Genomic DNA, 18,124 nt, shown 5'->3' on the forward strand with positions numbered 1-18,124 from the left:
TTTGGATTCAATTTCTGGCCCTGATATCCTAGGAGATTTCCGAGACCTTCTAGTTAGTCTATTTATACTTGTCTCAGTCCTTCTGTTTTCTGTACGCTATTTACTTTCTCAAGGTTTTTTTTTTGTTTGTTTTTGTTTTTTTTTTTTGTTAGCTATGATAGACTGGCCTAGAGGAAAATGACTTACACTAAAGCAAGAGAAAACTTAAATTGAAAATCGCACAGGTTTTTGAAAGAATTTTAAATTCAACCTACCACAATATAAAAAGTAATGACTGCAGGCACTTCTTCATTTGTTGAATGACTGAACAAATGTAACCTATCTGAGCCTTTTTCATTGTTCACAGGCCTTGGATAATAACATTGGGTGTTCAGAGAATTACAGGATTAAAAGGTATAAATCATTCAATTGTCGAGTGCTTTCCAAATAATAACTTCGTATTTCATTCCCATTTGGTAGACGTGAAAACTGAGTACCTGGACATACCTCCAAAGCTTTGTTGTTGGTCATGTTTCAGGAATCACCTTTCCTAAACTGATTCATCTCCTGTGAAAAGCTTGAATCTGCAAACAATGTTGTTTTCAGAGACAGTCCATGCTTCCCCATGGGATGCTCCCCGGAGATTGGGGATGGGAGTGTGTGTGCGTGTTTAGCTGGGAAGGGTTCAGTAATGGAAAGAACATAATTTTGTCTTTCATAGTTATAAAACAAGTCATAGTCCTTATTTTTAATTTCTATGGTCATTTTGTGAGTCAGGTATTAGAGCTTGGGACTCGCGTCAAAACGAAGGAAAGGCCGAGGGGCCGACGCCTCGGCGACCAGGACCCGCGCAGAGGAGGGAGAGAGATTGACCAATCGGAGCGCAGGCTGGGGACGGGTCCTGTCCCTCTCCGCCAAGCCCCGCCTCTTTCCGTACAGCCCCTTGGGAGTAGGGGGTGTGCAGCCTACTCGTCCCGCCCCTGCCTCTGAGTGACAGGACCGTGGACAGCAACATTTCCAGCAGGACACGAAGTTTGTCGGCCCTTGCCTTGGCTGAGCTAAGGTGTGTGTGTCCGGCGAGGGCGAGGGGGCTGGGGCGGCCCTGCCAGGGAGGCTCGGGGTCCGGGACTGAAAGCGGGCGCACGTCCTTAGCGAGTCCCCAGAGCGTTTAGGAGATGGTCGTTCCTCCCTGAGAGCGGCGCTTGGGCTGGCTGGGCGTAGGGAGGCTCTGGAAGACCGGGAACCCGAAGCTAGGGAAACCCAGTAGGTACGGTAATCACTTAAGGACCCCTTCCGGCGTGCAGGGCGCTCGCGGTGGGGGTGGGGACGGCGAGCACGGAGTTGGGGCGGTGGGTGGGCGTGGCCGCCTCTGTTGCTAAGGAACGAGCGGTTCCCGCCCTGCCAGCGTGTCTGGCGCCGGCGCAGGGCCCTGGAAATTTTAGCTCCACCCACCTCCCGAGGCCTCTTTCTCGGTTGGGGATTGGCTCTCTTGTGCTGTCAGTTAATTCGTGTCCTGTTATTTTACAGTCCAGCCCTCGGGGTCTCGTAGTTCTTGTTCTGGCTTTTCTCTGGTGTTACTCCCCTCCGTACTTTTACCAGCCTTCCCCTTCTTAATAAATATCTGCAGACCAAAACATTTGCAGAGAAGAGCTTCAGGCAGCGTTGAGGTGGCGTTATTTGCACGGGGTGGTGGGAGGGACTAGGGTGGGATGGGAGGAAAGGATCTTTGCTTGGTGCTTGGTGAATCCCTGGACCCACAGGGTGTTGGTATCCATGTGGATGGCTAGGAAAAGGGGGATAGGATATCTAATTTCTTCTACCTGGAATTATTTTTCTCTCTGCTGTAACGTTTGAGCACAATGAGCAGCTCAAGAAGTTGAGGCAGTTCATTTTTTGGACAAGCTCCAATACATGATTTCCCTTTCCAGTTCCTACTGTGGAAAGTGGGTGATAGATACTAATTGGATCAAGCCCCTCGGCTTGATTGGCCCACATTTAATGATTAACTGTAAGATGGTAACCACAGATAACCATTTCAGATCTCTTTGCTCCTATCATTTGGCCCCAAATGATTGAGCAGAACAAACATTCCAGAGAGAAAACACATAAGGAGCTAAAGTCTACTTTTACTTCCTTCTGCTAGGTTTACTGTATAAATCTACAAGAAGGAAGCTTGTACTTCTTAGAACACTGAGGAGAACCTTGGCCTGTAAGTCAGAAAACTGTCAGGGTTAGGGAATGTTTGTCCTTGGCCAATAACCTTCATAACTGTTTTCTCATCTATACTTTGCCCTTTGTTCCTAAAAATTAAGGAGGAATAATTGATTATGAAAGTATTATTAATAATTTACACAGATGTGAAGTGTTATTGATTCCACTTTATCTTTTTGTCTATATGATCTGAATTTGTAAACACATAGAAGTATGATCATTTAGCTTAAAGTAGTTTCAAACCTCCCTTGGGACTTCTCTTATCATCGGGTTATTTAGAAATGAAGCAACTCATTTATTTGTTGTTGATTCTGCGAATACTTCTCGTTAAGTGGTGCCTTAAATATCTTACATGACACTTTTTCTCCCCCTTGACATCACTTGGTTTTTCAAAGTATATACATAGCCTGAAAGGATTCGGAAAGATTACCTTCTAATCTAAGGATGAATGACCTTCTTGATATCATGTACTGCTTTGAGAAGCTAAAGAAAGCTATTGAGTCTCCCCTTAGAGAAAGACACTGTTTGAAGTATAATTGGACCCTGGATTAAGACCCTGTTTTGGGTCAACTTCTTGAGGGATAAGGAAATTATTCTCCCCCTTGCTTCATACCAAAGAGTGACTGAGAACATAGCTGGGAACAGAATTCGGTCTTTGTTCTTTCTTCCACATTGCATTTTACCATAGCTTAATTTTAGTTCAGCATCTTAAACCAATCTTTTTTTTTTTTTTAACCATTTAATAAACAGGAACTACCAGTGCTCAATAAATTGTTGCTGTCTTTCAAAACCATGTAAACTGTAATTTTTTTCAAATGCCCTTTGATTATTCTCTTAAAGGATATTCTTATATTTAAGCAAGTGAAAAAAGAAATCATTGTCAAATATTTTGCGAAAATGTTAAATTGTATTTTTGAGATAAACATTAAAAACATAAACTTTCTCTTCTATCACAGTCCATTTTGGACAAAGAAAAGCTGATTATGTTTATGCCACTTGAATACCATTACCTGATTCCTAGAACTCTTCAATTTGAATCATCTTTCATACTATTTTAATTTCCCATGGCTAAAAAGTATTGTGATTGGTTCCACTATGGTTTTTTTCGTGATTTCTGTATGAAAATAAAGGCTATAAATAGCCTAAATTTTCCCAAAGTTTATTTAGGTTTATCAATGAAAGTGGGCATATGTGGTAGACATTATCATCAGAAAGGGATAACACTGAAAAGAGAAAATATGTATTGCTTTTTTAATAAATGTAAGAGTATATAGGAGCACATGTCATTTTCCTTATCATTTATAATTTTATTTTATCTATTTAGTATTTGGCTATCCCTTTCTCAACTCCATTTCTGGTAGAGAAACTGATATAAAGATAAATGGATTAGAGAAAGCATTCTACTGGAATTACAGTTTTTAGGGGCTCAATAAATAATCGCTTTATTTTCCCTCACTCTCTTGGGTGTGTAAACAGACAGAGAGAGTTTGCAATATCACCTTCCTTACTAAAGAGCTGATTTGGCGTAGTGCTTTGGATGGGAGACCCGAAATGAGTACTAGTACTTTTTGCCTCCTCCTACCTCCTACCTCCTGCCTCGTCTTTTCTTACATCTTTTCTTCAGTGAGAGATCATTTCAGTTTGCAGAAAAGATACATTTACCCAGAATTAGCAATGAAGTAAAAGAAGGAAAAACTCTAGTATTGACAGGTTTCTAATAGCTAATATCTACCCATTGGAGTAATATGGACCAGTGGATTTCAGCCACCAGTCACCAATCAGATAACTCTCACGTTGGGAAGCTGTGGATAGGAGTAGGATCTGAGGCCAGGACTATTAACCTAGTGCTCTGATTTTCCACCCTAGATGATCCCTTTGGGTCTTTTGAAATAAATGGAGGTGTTTTTAAATTATTACTGTGTCTTTACAAGCTTATGGCTTTTGGGACCCTGAAGTTTAGGAATGGTAAGTATTGTGTAACATAGAGGTCCAGCTCAATGAAGAATTTTCTTCCCACACTCCAAGGCCAAAAACATGTCCTTTGAGAACTGCTGTTCCAGTGAAAGTTCCTCTACGTGGAGGCATGAGGCTAGACGAGATTTCACCCTAGTCTTTGTTCCTCTGTGTTCTTGTTTTTGTCGTCAATAGATTAAGCTCTAAGTGTGAAGGTCTTAATAAAAATACTGCTTAGAAAATAGCTATTTTTTGATATTTTCCAAGAATGACTAAAACAATGTTAATAGAAAATACTAATGCATATTTTATAATATTTGATATCCTCAAAACATTTCTAACTGAACAGAGAAGGATCTAGAGTCTAAGAACTAAATCTTTTCACACCTGGTACATACATTTAATTCTTTCTTGTATGACAGAAATGTTCAGTATCTTTTTTTAATGTTTATTTAATTTGAGAGAGAGAGAGAGTATGAGCATAGAGGAGGGGCAGAGAGAGAGGGAGAAAGAGAATACCAACAGGGTCCAGACACTGTCAGCACAGCATGGGGCTTGATCTCACAAACCTTGAGATCGTGACCTGAGCCTAGACCAGGAGTCAGAGGCTTAATGGACTGAGTGGGCCACCCAGGTGCCCCAGAAATGTTAAGTACCTTTGTGATGATAGAGTGCAATAGGTATATATTTTCTTGAAAAAGAAAAGATGATTTCTTAGCTTCTTAACTTGGAAATGCTAAAAAACGATAGAAAGATAAATACTGTGTACTCAGAGGTTTAACAAATTCTGTTTTGTTGAACCTCCCGTAAATGAGAGGATCTTATATATTTTTCAAGCCACTGAACATGGAGAATGACAGCAGGAATAAACAGAAACTTAGTTCTTCTATAATAGTGTTATGCAGTGACATAGTTGTAAAAATAACAGACCAATTGGACTGAAGACCTTAAAATTTTGGCAAAGACAAAAGGAAGAAAACCCTTTTTAATGTATTTTAGATATTAAAAATATTCAGATATTGCTGGTTGTAGACTGATAAATTATATGGATACCTGTGACAAAATCCTAATTGTGGATTACAGTTTATAACCTACACTAGACAGAAGGCACACTGGACTGAAAGTTTTAGACTAGGCTCCAGCAATAGATAAATTATTTGGGGGTGAGGGGGTGATAATGTTCCAGGCATCAAGTTCCTTATATGTGAATATCTAGAATTGAAGATTTGTGGTGTTCTTCCATTTTTATGAAGAATGTGCTTGAGCATTATAATACATTCTCATTATTCACAGTGGTTCAATATAGCATGAATGTCTCTGGGCAGAGGCATATCAGGTTTTTTTTGTTTTTTTTTAAGAACCAGTTTATGGGGCACCCAGTTGACTCAGTCGGTTAAGCCTCCCACTCTTGATTTTGGCTCAGGTCGTGATCTCACAGTTTCATGAGTTTGAACCCTGTGTCAAGCTCTGTGCTGACAGCATGGAGCCTGCTTGGGATTCTCCCTCTTTCTTTGCCTCTCCCCTGCTTGTGCTCTCTCTGTTCTCTCAAAATAAATACATAAACTTAAAACAATTAAAAAAGAATTAAAAAAAAAACAGTTTCTGATTCCATATTGTCATTTTCTAGGGGTCCGTTATCTGCCTTTTCTCCTCTCCTCAATATTCCACCCTCACACCTCCCATACATACATACATTTGGAAAAGAGGACTGTGTAGAAATGATCTCTATAGTCTCTTTCTTTTTTTTAAAATTTTTTTTAGATGTTTATTTACTTTTGAAAGACAGAGACAGAGTGTGAGCAGGGGAGGGGCAGAGAGAGAGAGAGAGAGAGAGAGAGAGAAAGACACAGAATCTGTAGAGGCTCCAGGCTCTGAGCTGTCAGCACAGAGCCTGATGCGGGGCTCGAACTCACAAGCCGTGAGATCATGACCTGAGCTGAAGTCAGACGCTTAACCGACTGAGCCACCCAGGCACCTGTCTATAGTCTCTTGCAAAGCCAAAATATGCTGGATAACAGCATTCGAAATGAATAAAGTGGAACAAAAAAATCCCACAAACCCAAGGAAAAGGTAATCAGCAGAAGACTCAGGGGCATACCTGTGAAAACCAAAGAAGAATTTTAAGCTAAAGAACATTTGAGGAAGTTCTTTGACATGTAGCACGTGCAAGAATTCATGGTCTCTGTGGGCAGGAGAACTCCGTATATGAAGAGCAGACAATGATTAGGTGACAGTAGGAAGACTGTAAGGTAAAACAAAAAGATAAGGAAAAACTAAAAATGAGAACTGTATTAGTTTTATATTCCAGCTTTAACAAACTACCACAAATTTAGTGACTTTAAAAACCTCAAATTCATTATCTTAATCTGCAGTTCAGAAGTCTGAAATAGGTCTCACTGGGATGAAATCAAGGTTTTGGCCAGGCTGCGTTCCTTTCTGGAGGCTCTGGGAGGGAATCTGTTGCCTTGCCTCTCCCAGCTTCTAGTGGCTGCTCACATTCCTTGGATTATGACTCCCTTCATCTTCAGAGCCAGCAACATTACATCCCTGTATTTTTCTGTAGTCAAATGCTGTCCAGACCACAGCTAAGAAAAGTGAACTGCTTTTAAAGACCCACCTGGATAATCCACAATAATCTCTCCCTTTTGAGGTTCTTCATTTAATCACATCCATACAGTCCCTTTTGCCATGTAATCCTCACAGGTAATATTCACATAATCACAGGTTAGGGAATCAGGACCTGGGCATCTTTGAGAGATGCATTATTCTGCCTACCACAATGACATATTGAAAAATCTATATTTGAGGCAGTAAAGAACAGAATTGATATTACTGCAGAAAATTTAATCAGTATGAAAAATAGACTTGAAAAGTCCTCCTAACGTAAATATTGAATTCATGAAAAGAAAGTTGATATGTGGAAGAAAAAGAATGAGGTCCACTCTATGAAAATTTAGGGTTTTTGAAGAAGAGACTATACTATTGACAATTGTTCCTAATGAAGAGAAGACAGTATTTGAAAGAAAAAAAAAGTTATAAGCAAAGAGGTAACAGGAATCAAAACTTTTTTGAGCTGAAAAAGTCATGGGTGCAGAAAGGAGTTACATAAGATGTGACAACTCAAAGAGACACAATATCAAAAAATTTTTAAATTAGTATAATGATACAGAAAAAATGCTTCATATATCTAGAAAGAGAGAAAAATAGCATATTACCGTCAGGAAACAAAAGTTAGGCTGGTCTCAGACTCCTTTCCTATAGCATTAAATAGCAGAAGACAACAGAGCAACATTCTTAAGAGGGTTTTCTATTTTCTTTTTTTTAATATCCATGCAGTTTGTATTTCTTGTGTAATGGCACAGAAACCACTCCTAAGGTTATAAGGGACCTTAAACTCCACCCTGTTTCCTTTTTTGTGGGGGGAGAAAACCCAAGACCTACAACAATTTATTAGAAGGTGATATAAATGTAAAAGCCATGGCATATTAAAAAAAAAAGCTGATAGTATATCCTAGAGTTCTAGAATATTGATGTGGCTCTAAATAATTATGTCAAATCTAGTTAAAAATTGACTATGAATGTAAAAAATTGCTTGCATGAAAAGACCTATAACATAAAAATTAATTCACCAACAACAATCTAGATGTAAATAACATTTTGTGATTTTATGATTTATATATGCCAGAGATGAAACCTGGTAATTTAAGAGGATGGATAGGCTTTAAAATATACCTAAAGCATTCTTCAGCAAACTTGGATCCATGGGTTTCCCAAATCTGGCTCAGTGCTGTTTTTTCTATGACCCGTGAACCAAGAATAGTTTTTACATTTTTAAATGGTTGGGGGGAAAACAAAACAAAGCAATAATGTTTTGTAATGTAAACACGAAATTCAAATTTTGTTAATAAATAAAGTTTTACCGGAACACACCTACACGTCTGTTTACATATTGTATGTGGCACTAAAATACCAGTGTGGAGTAATTGCAACAGATAGGCAAATGTGTGGCTGTGCTGCTTTGCACTGCTCAGAGCACTAGGAATTGCTATGACAATTATAGTTTGATTTTGCTTCTCAACCTTCAAAGCCTAAAAATTTACAATTTGGCCCTTTATAGGAAAATTTGGCAACTCCTGACCTAAACTGTAAACTTAAAAAATTGGAATTTTCTTTTTATTTCAAGGCACCCAGATTTACTCAGTAATTGCCCTTCAATGTTCTGCTTACCCTAGCATTTCTTTGGTCTTCTATGGACTGGCATTAAAAACAAGTCTATTATTTTTTACATTTAATCATCCAGAATTTCTCTTTTGCACCTCTGTGCCTTAAATGAAACATATTCATGTGAAGATTTTAGAATTTCATTTCCAAAGACATTCAGTTAAATATTGCAGTACTGTTAGAAATAGTAGCATTTTATTATCGTATGCCAAAAATCTATGTGTTTATAGAGATAAGCATGTACTGTATTTAACAAGTGAGGTATGTATCAATCAGTTAATCGGCAAAGATTTGTTTGGCAGGTACAGATGAATTATATAGAGGAAGTGGCTTTGGAACAAGGTTTGGAAGGATGCCTGTGAATTTAACGTAGATAAGGCTGGGGCTAAGGTAACAAGGCAAAGAGAACAATATTTGTAAAGCTACTAAGCTGTCAATAGGATCACATAGTTGGGAAATGAAAGAAATTCAGTGGCTGGAACACAATTTGGAGAAAAGTAGCTAGAGTTGAGGCAATAAAAACAATGGTCCAGGCCGAGAAAGCTGTCATGTGCTACACAAAGCAATTTTTATCTTATAGGCAGTGAAGATCCATTTTAGATTTTTGTGCTGTAGAGCCAACATGATCAGATCAGTATTTTACAATAATAGTTCTTAAACTTTTCAAATACAGCACTCCCTAAATTTTTTTAATGCTATGAATATACGGTCATGGAACAAAAGTTGCACTGGATATGTCCTGTTTATAACAGAATTTTCCTTGAGGAAGGATACATAGGCAATCCACTAATTATCCTAGGAACTTATGTGGTATGGAAACTTTTGTGAGCAGGTTGCTAAATAAACTGAAATAATTTTAAATTTTCAAAAGATTAAAAAGTTGCCTATAATGGAAAAAAAAAATGATCTGTCTGGCTTCGCCTGTCTACACAGAACTACTTTAAGACCAAACATAATGTATTATGTCAGCACACTGCACCAGTGTTATATATGGCTTATAAAAACTTTATTAGAACTTGAGATGATAGATGTTTAGTTATGGATCCCTTGAACATATTGGGATTTTCTTTTCTTATATATTTAAAAAGCAATGTTTAATGCTTAGCATTTCTTCTAACAAAATAAGCGTATTTGTTTTGAATGCCTCTAAAGAATTTCGTTAAAACCATATCTCATGTTAAACATTGATTTTGATATGTAATAAAAAATAGTTTTCTAGGTAATATTGTCCCACATTTATATAGATCCTTATATTTAACACATTATTTTCATAAAAGCAATCTCATTTCATCCTTACAGTAATCTCTGTGATACATAGAACAGTTCTTTTCTCCATTTTATAGATTTGAAATCTATATCTCAGATGGATGATCTGGATATACTCTTCCTTATAGAGGAAAGTGAGTGTACTCTGTGATCAGATAGATTGCATTCAAATCTGTGCCCTTTGTTAACTGTGTATGCTTGGAAAACTCACTTAATCATTAGGAAACTTAGTTTTCTCATTGGGGGTTAATTGTACTTGTCCCACATAAATGTTACGAGACTTTCTGATAATACATGTGACGTGCAAAGCACAGTAAATGGAAACTGCTGATATCATTATTGTTGCTAATATTTGTCATCATCATTAATAAGTGTCCAATACCCATTATTCAAATTTTCAAAATCCAAAAGTTCTGCAAAATAAATTTTTTTCCAAGTTTGCATAAATTGAATTGAGGCAAAACCATACTTAAAATAGCATGGGACTATTTATGTCATCTTTATTTTTCCAGTCAGTGTTAATATTGATAAGATTTTACTATGAAATATTAATGTGCTGCCCCTACTTTCCTCCAGGAGTGTTATGTAATTATGGTAAATGGGATATATTACTTTTCTATAATCTGAAAACCTCTAAGGCACAACTGGCCCAAACATTTTATTGTATTTTTTATTTTATTTTATTTTATTTTATTTTATTTTATTTTATTTTATTTATTTATTTGAATTTTACTTTTTATTTTTTGGCCCAAACATTTTAGATAAGAACTATATCTATTATTATACTTTTTCATTTTAGCAATAACTTTATTGAGATATAATTCAGAACCATTAAATTTATTTTTTAAGTGTACAAGTCAGTAGTTTCTTGGATATTCACAGAGTTGTGCAACCATCACCACTATCTAATTTTAAAATGTTTAAATAACCTCAAAAAGAAACCTTGTACCCGTTATCAGTCATGCCCCATCTCTTTTGCTCTCACTTTCAGCCGCCCTATATAACTGTTAATTTGTCTTCTATCTCTATAGATTTTCTCATTCTGGACACTTACTATAAGGTGAACAATAGGAATAATGTATTAATTGGACTTTTGTGACTGGCTTCTTTCACTTAGCGTAATGTTTTCAAGGTTCACCGTGGGCTAACCATGGAGTTACCATGGGGTAACACGTAGTAATATTTCATTCTTTTTTATGGTGGAATAATATTCCATTGTATGGTTATACCACATTTTATTTATCTACTCATCATGGATTGTTTCCACTTTTTGACTATAAGAATATTGCTGCTATGAACATTCATGTATAAGTTTTTATATGGACATGACATATGTTTTCATTTCCCTTGGGCAAATACGTAGGAGTGGGATTGCTGGATCGTATGGTTACTCTAAGATTTTTTGAGGAACTGCCTGTTTTCCAAAACCGGTTTACTTTCCCACCAGCAATATATGAAGGTCTAGTTCATATCCTCACCAATACTTCTTAATATCTGTCTAGAGAAGTGGTATCTCATTGTATCTCTTTTGATTTGAATTTCTCTAGTGACTAATGAAATTTAGCATCTTTTCATGTGCTTATTGGCAATTTGTTTTTATTCTGAAGAAATCTCTATTTAAATCCTTTGCCCTTTTTAAAATTGGATTATTTGCATTTTTACTCTTGAGTCGTAGGAGTTCTTCATTAGTCTGGATATAAGACCCATGTCAGATATATGATTTGCAAATATTTTCTCCCATTCTGTTGGTTGTCTTTTCACTTTCTTGATTATGTACTTTGGAACACAAAAGTTTTTATTTATTCTGATGAAGTCCAATGTACCTGTTTTTTGTTGTTGTTGCTTGTATGTTTGGTGTTGTATCTAAGAAACTATTGCCCAACCCATGGTCATGAAGTTTTACTCCTCTGTTTTCTTCTATTTTATTTTTTTTCTTCTATTATTTCTTATATTATTATTTTTCTTCTATTTTATTATTTCAGTATTTGCATCTAGGTCTGTGATTCATTTGAGTTCATTTCTGTGTATAGTATGAAGCAGAACTTCAGTTTTATTCTTTTGCAGTACCATTTTTTTTTAAACACTGTGTTTTCAGGGGTGCCTGGGTGGCTCAGTTGGTGAAGTGTCCAACTTTGGTTCAGGTCATGATCTCACAGTTTGTGGGTTGGAGCCCTGCGTCAGGCTCTGTGCTGACAACTCAGAGTCTGGATCCTGATTCAGATTCTGTTTCCCCTCTTTCTCTGTCCCTCCCCCGCTCATGCTCTGTCTCTCTGTCTCTCTCTCTCAAAAATAACATTAACATTTTTTTAAATAAAAATAAAAATAAAAAATAATGTGCTTTCATATTTTCATGTTGACCTGGATTATTATCACTATTTAAAACATCCTCAACATTGAAAGCTATTTTTAATGATATGATTAGAATTAGTGAAACTTGTGTTCTCAAATACTTGGGGTTAAATTTTGAGTTGGTTTTATTATTATGAGAGAGTGGTTTGGAACCATTTAAACTTGATACTCTTATATATATGAGCAATTGCGACATAAAACTAGAGATGAGTTCAGTGCCTGGCACATAACAGATATTCAGTAAATATCTGTTGTAAAAAAATGAATAAATCATATGTTATTTGTTTTCTTTGTTGCTTTTTAATGGGCATTTAGTTTAGAAAGTAACATCTAATATTTATGGTTTTATTAAATTATTTTTATATTTTTTAAAAATTATTTTTATAGGTTAACTCTGTACAAATTGCAATAACAGAGAACAAATTAAAATTGATCTCTTTGTACACATATTCAACTCTAAAATATAGTGAACACATCTCTCACTACTTTTCAGATAATCATACAATGAATGAACCATTCTTAAAGTGTGGACTGTAGAAATAATGTTACTATTTATTACAGTGGAAAGGGGGTCTTTAAATATATTTGAGACACGCTGGGTCAAGTAAGTTTAAAAAGATTTTCCTATTACACAACTTCTCAGGACCTTTTTTTTTTTTTGTTTAGAAGGTATGCCTTGTGAAAAAGAGGCATAGTATGGAACATTTTTCTGAGTATATTTGACCAGAGAAGCTTAATTCAATTGAATCTATAACAGACTTAGCAAACCAAGAAACACTTCTTGGAGAATGCTACCACAGTGTTTTTATTTTGTGGGCATTAGGACACTGGAGATCATCTGTTTAATATTTCCATATACTCTACTTTGAATTCCAGTAAGAAAAAGCAACCAAGAACATTATTATTGGTATCTGGAATTGAATTTGCCAGGAATGCAAGCACGGCTTCTTCAGTAAAGATCTTGCCTTTGGAAACATCTTATCCCTTGGCAGCTCTCCAGAGTTCAGACTTAGCAGCATCAAGGACACAACACAAGGTGTGTTTATTTGATCTAACATTTGGCAAAAGGTGTTTTGACTTGTGGTTTGTTTTCTTTCACTTGTTTTCCTTGTTTTGGTTTGTTTGCTTCTGGCAATGAACTTGAGTTTGGAAGGTAGTCTTTCTTATGGAAGGCAGTATTACAATAGGGGAATGTTTTTACTTATATTTATTTTGTGGTATTTGGGCAAATCCAAGTAAATAAAGCAAGATCCATAGAACTATAAATCTGTATCTGAAATCTTTTTTGAATCATTTGTTATCATTAATTATCTATTAGGATTTGTTTCTACATTAAATATTTGATATCTCTTGATGTTTGGTACTCTGTGATACTTTGGTACGTTACTATATTTTGGTAATCATGTAGGGATCATAATCAGTGTCCCTGCATAGTAAGTAATGAACAGATTAAGATCATCATAAAATGTCGTTCAATGTCAGTTTTAATCTTTCTTGATTAATTGGTATATCCTCTTTTTGCCTGTTTTGTGGGAAGAGGAAGTATGTTATAGAATCAAAGAATGTGGGCCCCCGTTATATCTCCGACCTTATCTTCTGCTGTCCTCTTCCACCTCGTCCTCTGCTCAGAACTTTTCAATGACTCTATTTCACTCAAGATAAAAGCTAAAGCTCTTAAACTGGCCTATATGTCTCTACAAGAGATGGTTCCTTGTTACTGCTCTAATCTCATCTCTAATGACTCACTTGCTCAGCCATACTGGCTCCTTTGTTGTTTTTTGAACATGCCAGGCATGTTCCCATCTCAGGTTTATACTATTCTCTCTACTGAATTGCTCTTCCCTAGATATCTTCATAGCCAACTTATTCACTTTCCTTTGGGTCTTTATTAAAAGATCGTCTTCTAAATGAGATCTTACCTGGTCACCATCTAAATATCCCTGCTCTATATTTTCTACTTAGCATTTATCACTATCTAATGAACTATATATTTTATACTTATTTGTCTTGCTTATTGTCATTGTCCTTCACAAGAATATTAGTTCCTACGGGGGCAGGTGTTTTTGTTTTCTCTGGGTTTGCTCTATCTGTAGCAACTAGAGTAGTCCTTGGTCCTCGATGAGTGAATTAATGAAAGAGCGGTTAATTCAGCAAACATTTTTTAAGCACTTACCATGAGCGAAGCACTATGCTAATTGGTGACAAAACAGAGATGAAATACACAGTTCCTGCCCTCAGAAGTACTTTTGGAAGGGATATAGATGGTTACAGCAGCCATCTCACTACAGTGTTGTGTTATGGTAAGAGTATGAATACGATACTGTCTGCATTTGGAGAAACAGCATTTGAATCAGACTGTGTTGGGCTCATGGAAGGCTTGCTGGAAAAGGTAACCTTTTGTATCAGCCAGAATAGCCTGGGTTATTCTGTAGGAACAAACAAGCCCAATTCACAGTGTCTTAACTCAACAAATGTTTCTTTCTCACACAGACTACACATCCAAAACGTGTTGGTAGGAAAGCTCATGTACTTCCATGACCCAGATGCAGCAATGGGAAGAGAGTGGCTAATTATGCAGTGACACATTGGTCATAACAAATTTCAAAAGGGGGACTATGAAGTGCAGTATTGTCTCTACCCAGAGGGAAAGGAGATTTGGAAGATATGTGAGTAGAATTAATGACTGCTATACCTTTCTACTGTTTTAAAGGAGTATAATATGTCCAGGTAAAGAAGTATCTGAAAGCATTTTCAGACAAAGGAAGAGCATGGGCAAAGGCAGTAAGCTGTTATGTAGTGTGACAATTTCAAGGAACTGTATGCAATTCAAAGTGTTGGTGTTGGATAAAGACAGGTAAAGAGTTTGGAAGGAGAACAGGGGTCAGAATATACCAAACTATGGAATTAGAACTCCATCCTAAAGGACACCGGGAAGCACTGAATGATATAATATACTTCAGGGGATTTTCTTGATTAAACTTAATTTATGAAAGATTATGCTGGAAACAGTGTGGGAGATAGTTTGAGGGAAGCAAGACCAGAGACAACGAGACCAGTAATGATACTAATGCAGTAATGCTGGTGAGATGCCTGATGAAGGCAATGATGGAAGAAATGGTAAAAGAGGGGAACAAAAGGTAAAAAGGCAGGAAAAGTATATACATGGGGGTGGACTCCAGGGCACCGGGGGAGCCTTGGTACAACACACTTCTTACACTGAGGCTATAGTAGAGGTAATGACCTGACAGTGTTTTTACCTTAGCACGTGTGTGTGGATTTACGTGTGTTTGGTGTGTGTATCAATGTGTATGTTGGTGTGTGAGTGAGCTAGAGCAAGGTTGCAAGTGAGTGATTCTTACCTAGTGGTCTGTATTTTCTTTGTGACTTGGGAAATAAGCTCATATGCGTAGAATAAAATGAAGGGGGATAGAAGACTTCAGGAGAGCCCTGCAGGTTGTAATGGCTACTGAGTCAGATGGGACATACCGTTGACTTGGGGGAGAGAAGTTGCTGGAAGTGTTATGCACTTATAACAAATTAGATTATATATTTTACTGTAAAATTTGCTTTGGGAATTTTCAGTTTCTTTTTCTTGTTTAGAGATCAGTAATAATTCAAAAATTGTACACTTTAAAAGACATTTGTGTATGCTGCTTCTATTAAAGGGACTCATGAGATATAATCTAGCTCTAGCCCCCAAATTTTGGTTAACATGATAATACGGACCCAATCACTTCATAACAGAGGGAATAAAAATTTCTAAAACTAATGAGGTAGTTATCCAGTGCTTTTATGGCATCATTCTTTTATGCTAGATTTTCAAATAAAGTACTATAATGCAACAGTGAATTTTAAATTTTGAAAAGAAGTAGAGAAAGTATTAGAATATTTGTGATATTTTTTAAAGAAGTTTTCAGAAGATGTCATTTGGAATGTACTATAATTTAAAGGATATTCTAAAATCATGTTTCTTGTTTGCCATTGTGTATTAAACCCATGGTTAAAATATTTGGGATGTTACATTTATTATTGCAAATGAAAGTTTTAAGACCTTGATGGCAGAGCTAGTTTTATCTAATATCAAACTACTGCTCTAAGGAACATACTGAGCTGCTCAATGCATGTTGTGGAGAAAAATGTAAACATTTAGTACAACTCCTGAGGAGAGAATAACAAAGAAGTGATGGAAAAGTTGACCTGAAAAGATTCTTTTCTTAGACTGAAGGGTAATTTAGAACTCTTGACAAAGACTAGAGATACAGTTATCAGTTTTAAAACTGAGGACTAGTGTTTAAGCTTTTGTTTGTTTGTTTGTTTGTTTGTTTAGAATTCTTCCATTGTAGAAAGTATTTTTGAGTACTCATTATGTGCATATACCGTAAGCATGAAATTGGTACTCTCTTAATCCAGAATTTCCAATATTTTCTGACAAAAAGACAGCATATGTAATTTGGCATCTTAAAAGTTGTCCGAAGATACTTTTGTTGGAGACACTTAGCTGATAATAGAAGATGGTTAGGAGACCAAGTAATGGCAGAAAGTGTACAGTTTCTATGTAATTAAATTAGTACAGACATAGTATATTCTTAGACCATTCTTGTACTCTGAGAACTTAACTGTAAGGGAGCTCATTGACTTTTTAAATGAATGTGAGGTCATCAAGTTCAGGTTGTTTCTTGTTTATAAAAACCATTTGGACTGTGAGGTACCTCAACAGTAAGTAACTGATTAAACCAGCATGACATAATGATACTAATAACATTTCATGAACACTTACTATGTGAGAAGCACCATGTTAAGTACTTTATATATTTAGCTCTTTAATTTACTGCTTACAACAGCCATGTGGGATAGGTATTCTTACTGTGTCCACTTTAAAAATCGTAAATGAGTTTAGCTTGGTAAACAACTAAAAAATGATTGAACCAGAGGGAAATGAGTTAAAGAAGAGAAAAGTTAACACTCATATTCCTATAAGAGATAGAGAATGCATAGTAATATTTTAAAACTCAAAGCATTTTTATGTGTTTACAGTAACTAACAATAAAGTGTGGATGATTTAAGCTAATGTAATAGTGTTTTGAAAAATATTTACTCAAAAACATGTATTGAGTGCCTGCTGTGTACCACATTCTTCTAATCGTTACAGGTTTTTAGTTATAAAAACAAATATCCCTGCTCTTGTGGTACTATGTTCTAGTGGAGGGAATTCAGAAAACAAACAGTAGGGTAGATTTAATATGAAAAAGTCTTTTTTAATATTTTTAAGTAGTTGATAGAGCTAAGGTAAGATAACTTTTCTGTTGCAATACTGATAACCTGATAGTTTGTATCATTTTGTAGTGCCTACGTCAAATCATGGAAAGGATGAAATATTGATTATTTAAAATGATTGTTTATTTTAAATAATTAATTTGAGATTAAATGTTATTGACCATTACTTTGAAGACATATCTTTCCCTCCTCCCTCCTTGCACACTGAGGATGCATCATTCCAAGAAAGCAATTAAATGTCATTTGTCATTTGTAAAAGAACTTTGTTTTGCATAATTACAGACCTGGGTGGTCCATGGTTAAAATGGAATGAAAGTGAATTAAAAAAAAAAAAGACTTAAGACATTTTTTCCTATGAAGGACACATTTAAGTGCAGTCTTAGCACCTTAAAATAACTGCAAATGCTCATGATTGAAGATTCAATTTTGCTCTTTTTGTTCAGCTATATCAGTGTGACTTTATGTGTGTATGAGAAAAAGAGGAAGGCCGAGAATAAATATGAGAAGGAGAATGAATTATGCCAGGGCTCCCTAGGTGCCTTTGTTACAGTAGCTTTTCAGAATCCTTACCACTGTAATTCTAGGAATTGACTAAACATTTACATATATTGTTAAAATAGAGGATGCCATTTCTCTCGGTCTTGGGTTTCTTCTCCTTTCTCTCCAGCAATCTTAGTGTGGCTATACAGGATATTCCTTTATGTACGTACACGTCTCTAGTAGACCACTCTGAACCGCTCTATTCGGTAGGCCATCTTTCATTAATTCTTTCTTATGAATGCTTTAAGGAGTTAAATAATGGATACGGTTTATGGACTTCATTATTGAAGTAGTAATGATGTGGTACAGTAAAAAATTAAAATGTTCAATC

The 18,124-nt window shown here is 36.0% G+C and overlaps 1 protein-coding gene across 5 annotated transcripts in view; it reads left to right on the forward strand.

Annotated features, from left to right (window-relative positions):
- The first annotated feature begins 914 nt into the window (after nt 1-914).
- The window catches only part of TRIQK (triple QxxK/R motif containing), an 84,092-nt gene continuing 66,882 nt past the window's right edge, over nt 915-18,124 (forward strand). For 2 of the 5 annotated variants that reach the window (XM_032591914.1, XM_030304160.2), the window contains exons 1-3: nt 915-1,042; nt 12,856-13,015; nt 14,470-14,645. In XM_032591914.1, coding sequence (XP_032447805.1) covers nt 14,595-14,645 — 51 coding nt within the window. In that variant the 5' untranslated portion in view covers nt 915-1,042; nt 12,856-13,015; nt 14,470-14,594. The remainder of the gene's footprint in view (nt 1,043-12,855; nt 13,016-14,469; nt 14,646-18,124) is intronic. The other 3 variants (XM_030304164.2, XM_030304163.2, XM_030304161.1) reach the window with 2 other exon arrangements.

This window comes from Lynx canadensis, chromosome F2 (assembly GCF_007474595.2).
Source record: "Lynx canadensis isolate LIC74 chromosome F2, mLynCan4.pri.v2, whole genome shotgun sequence".
In the NCBI taxonomy this organism is placed as follows: domain Eukaryota; kingdom Metazoa; phylum Chordata; class Mammalia; order Carnivora; family Felidae; genus Lynx; species Lynx canadensis.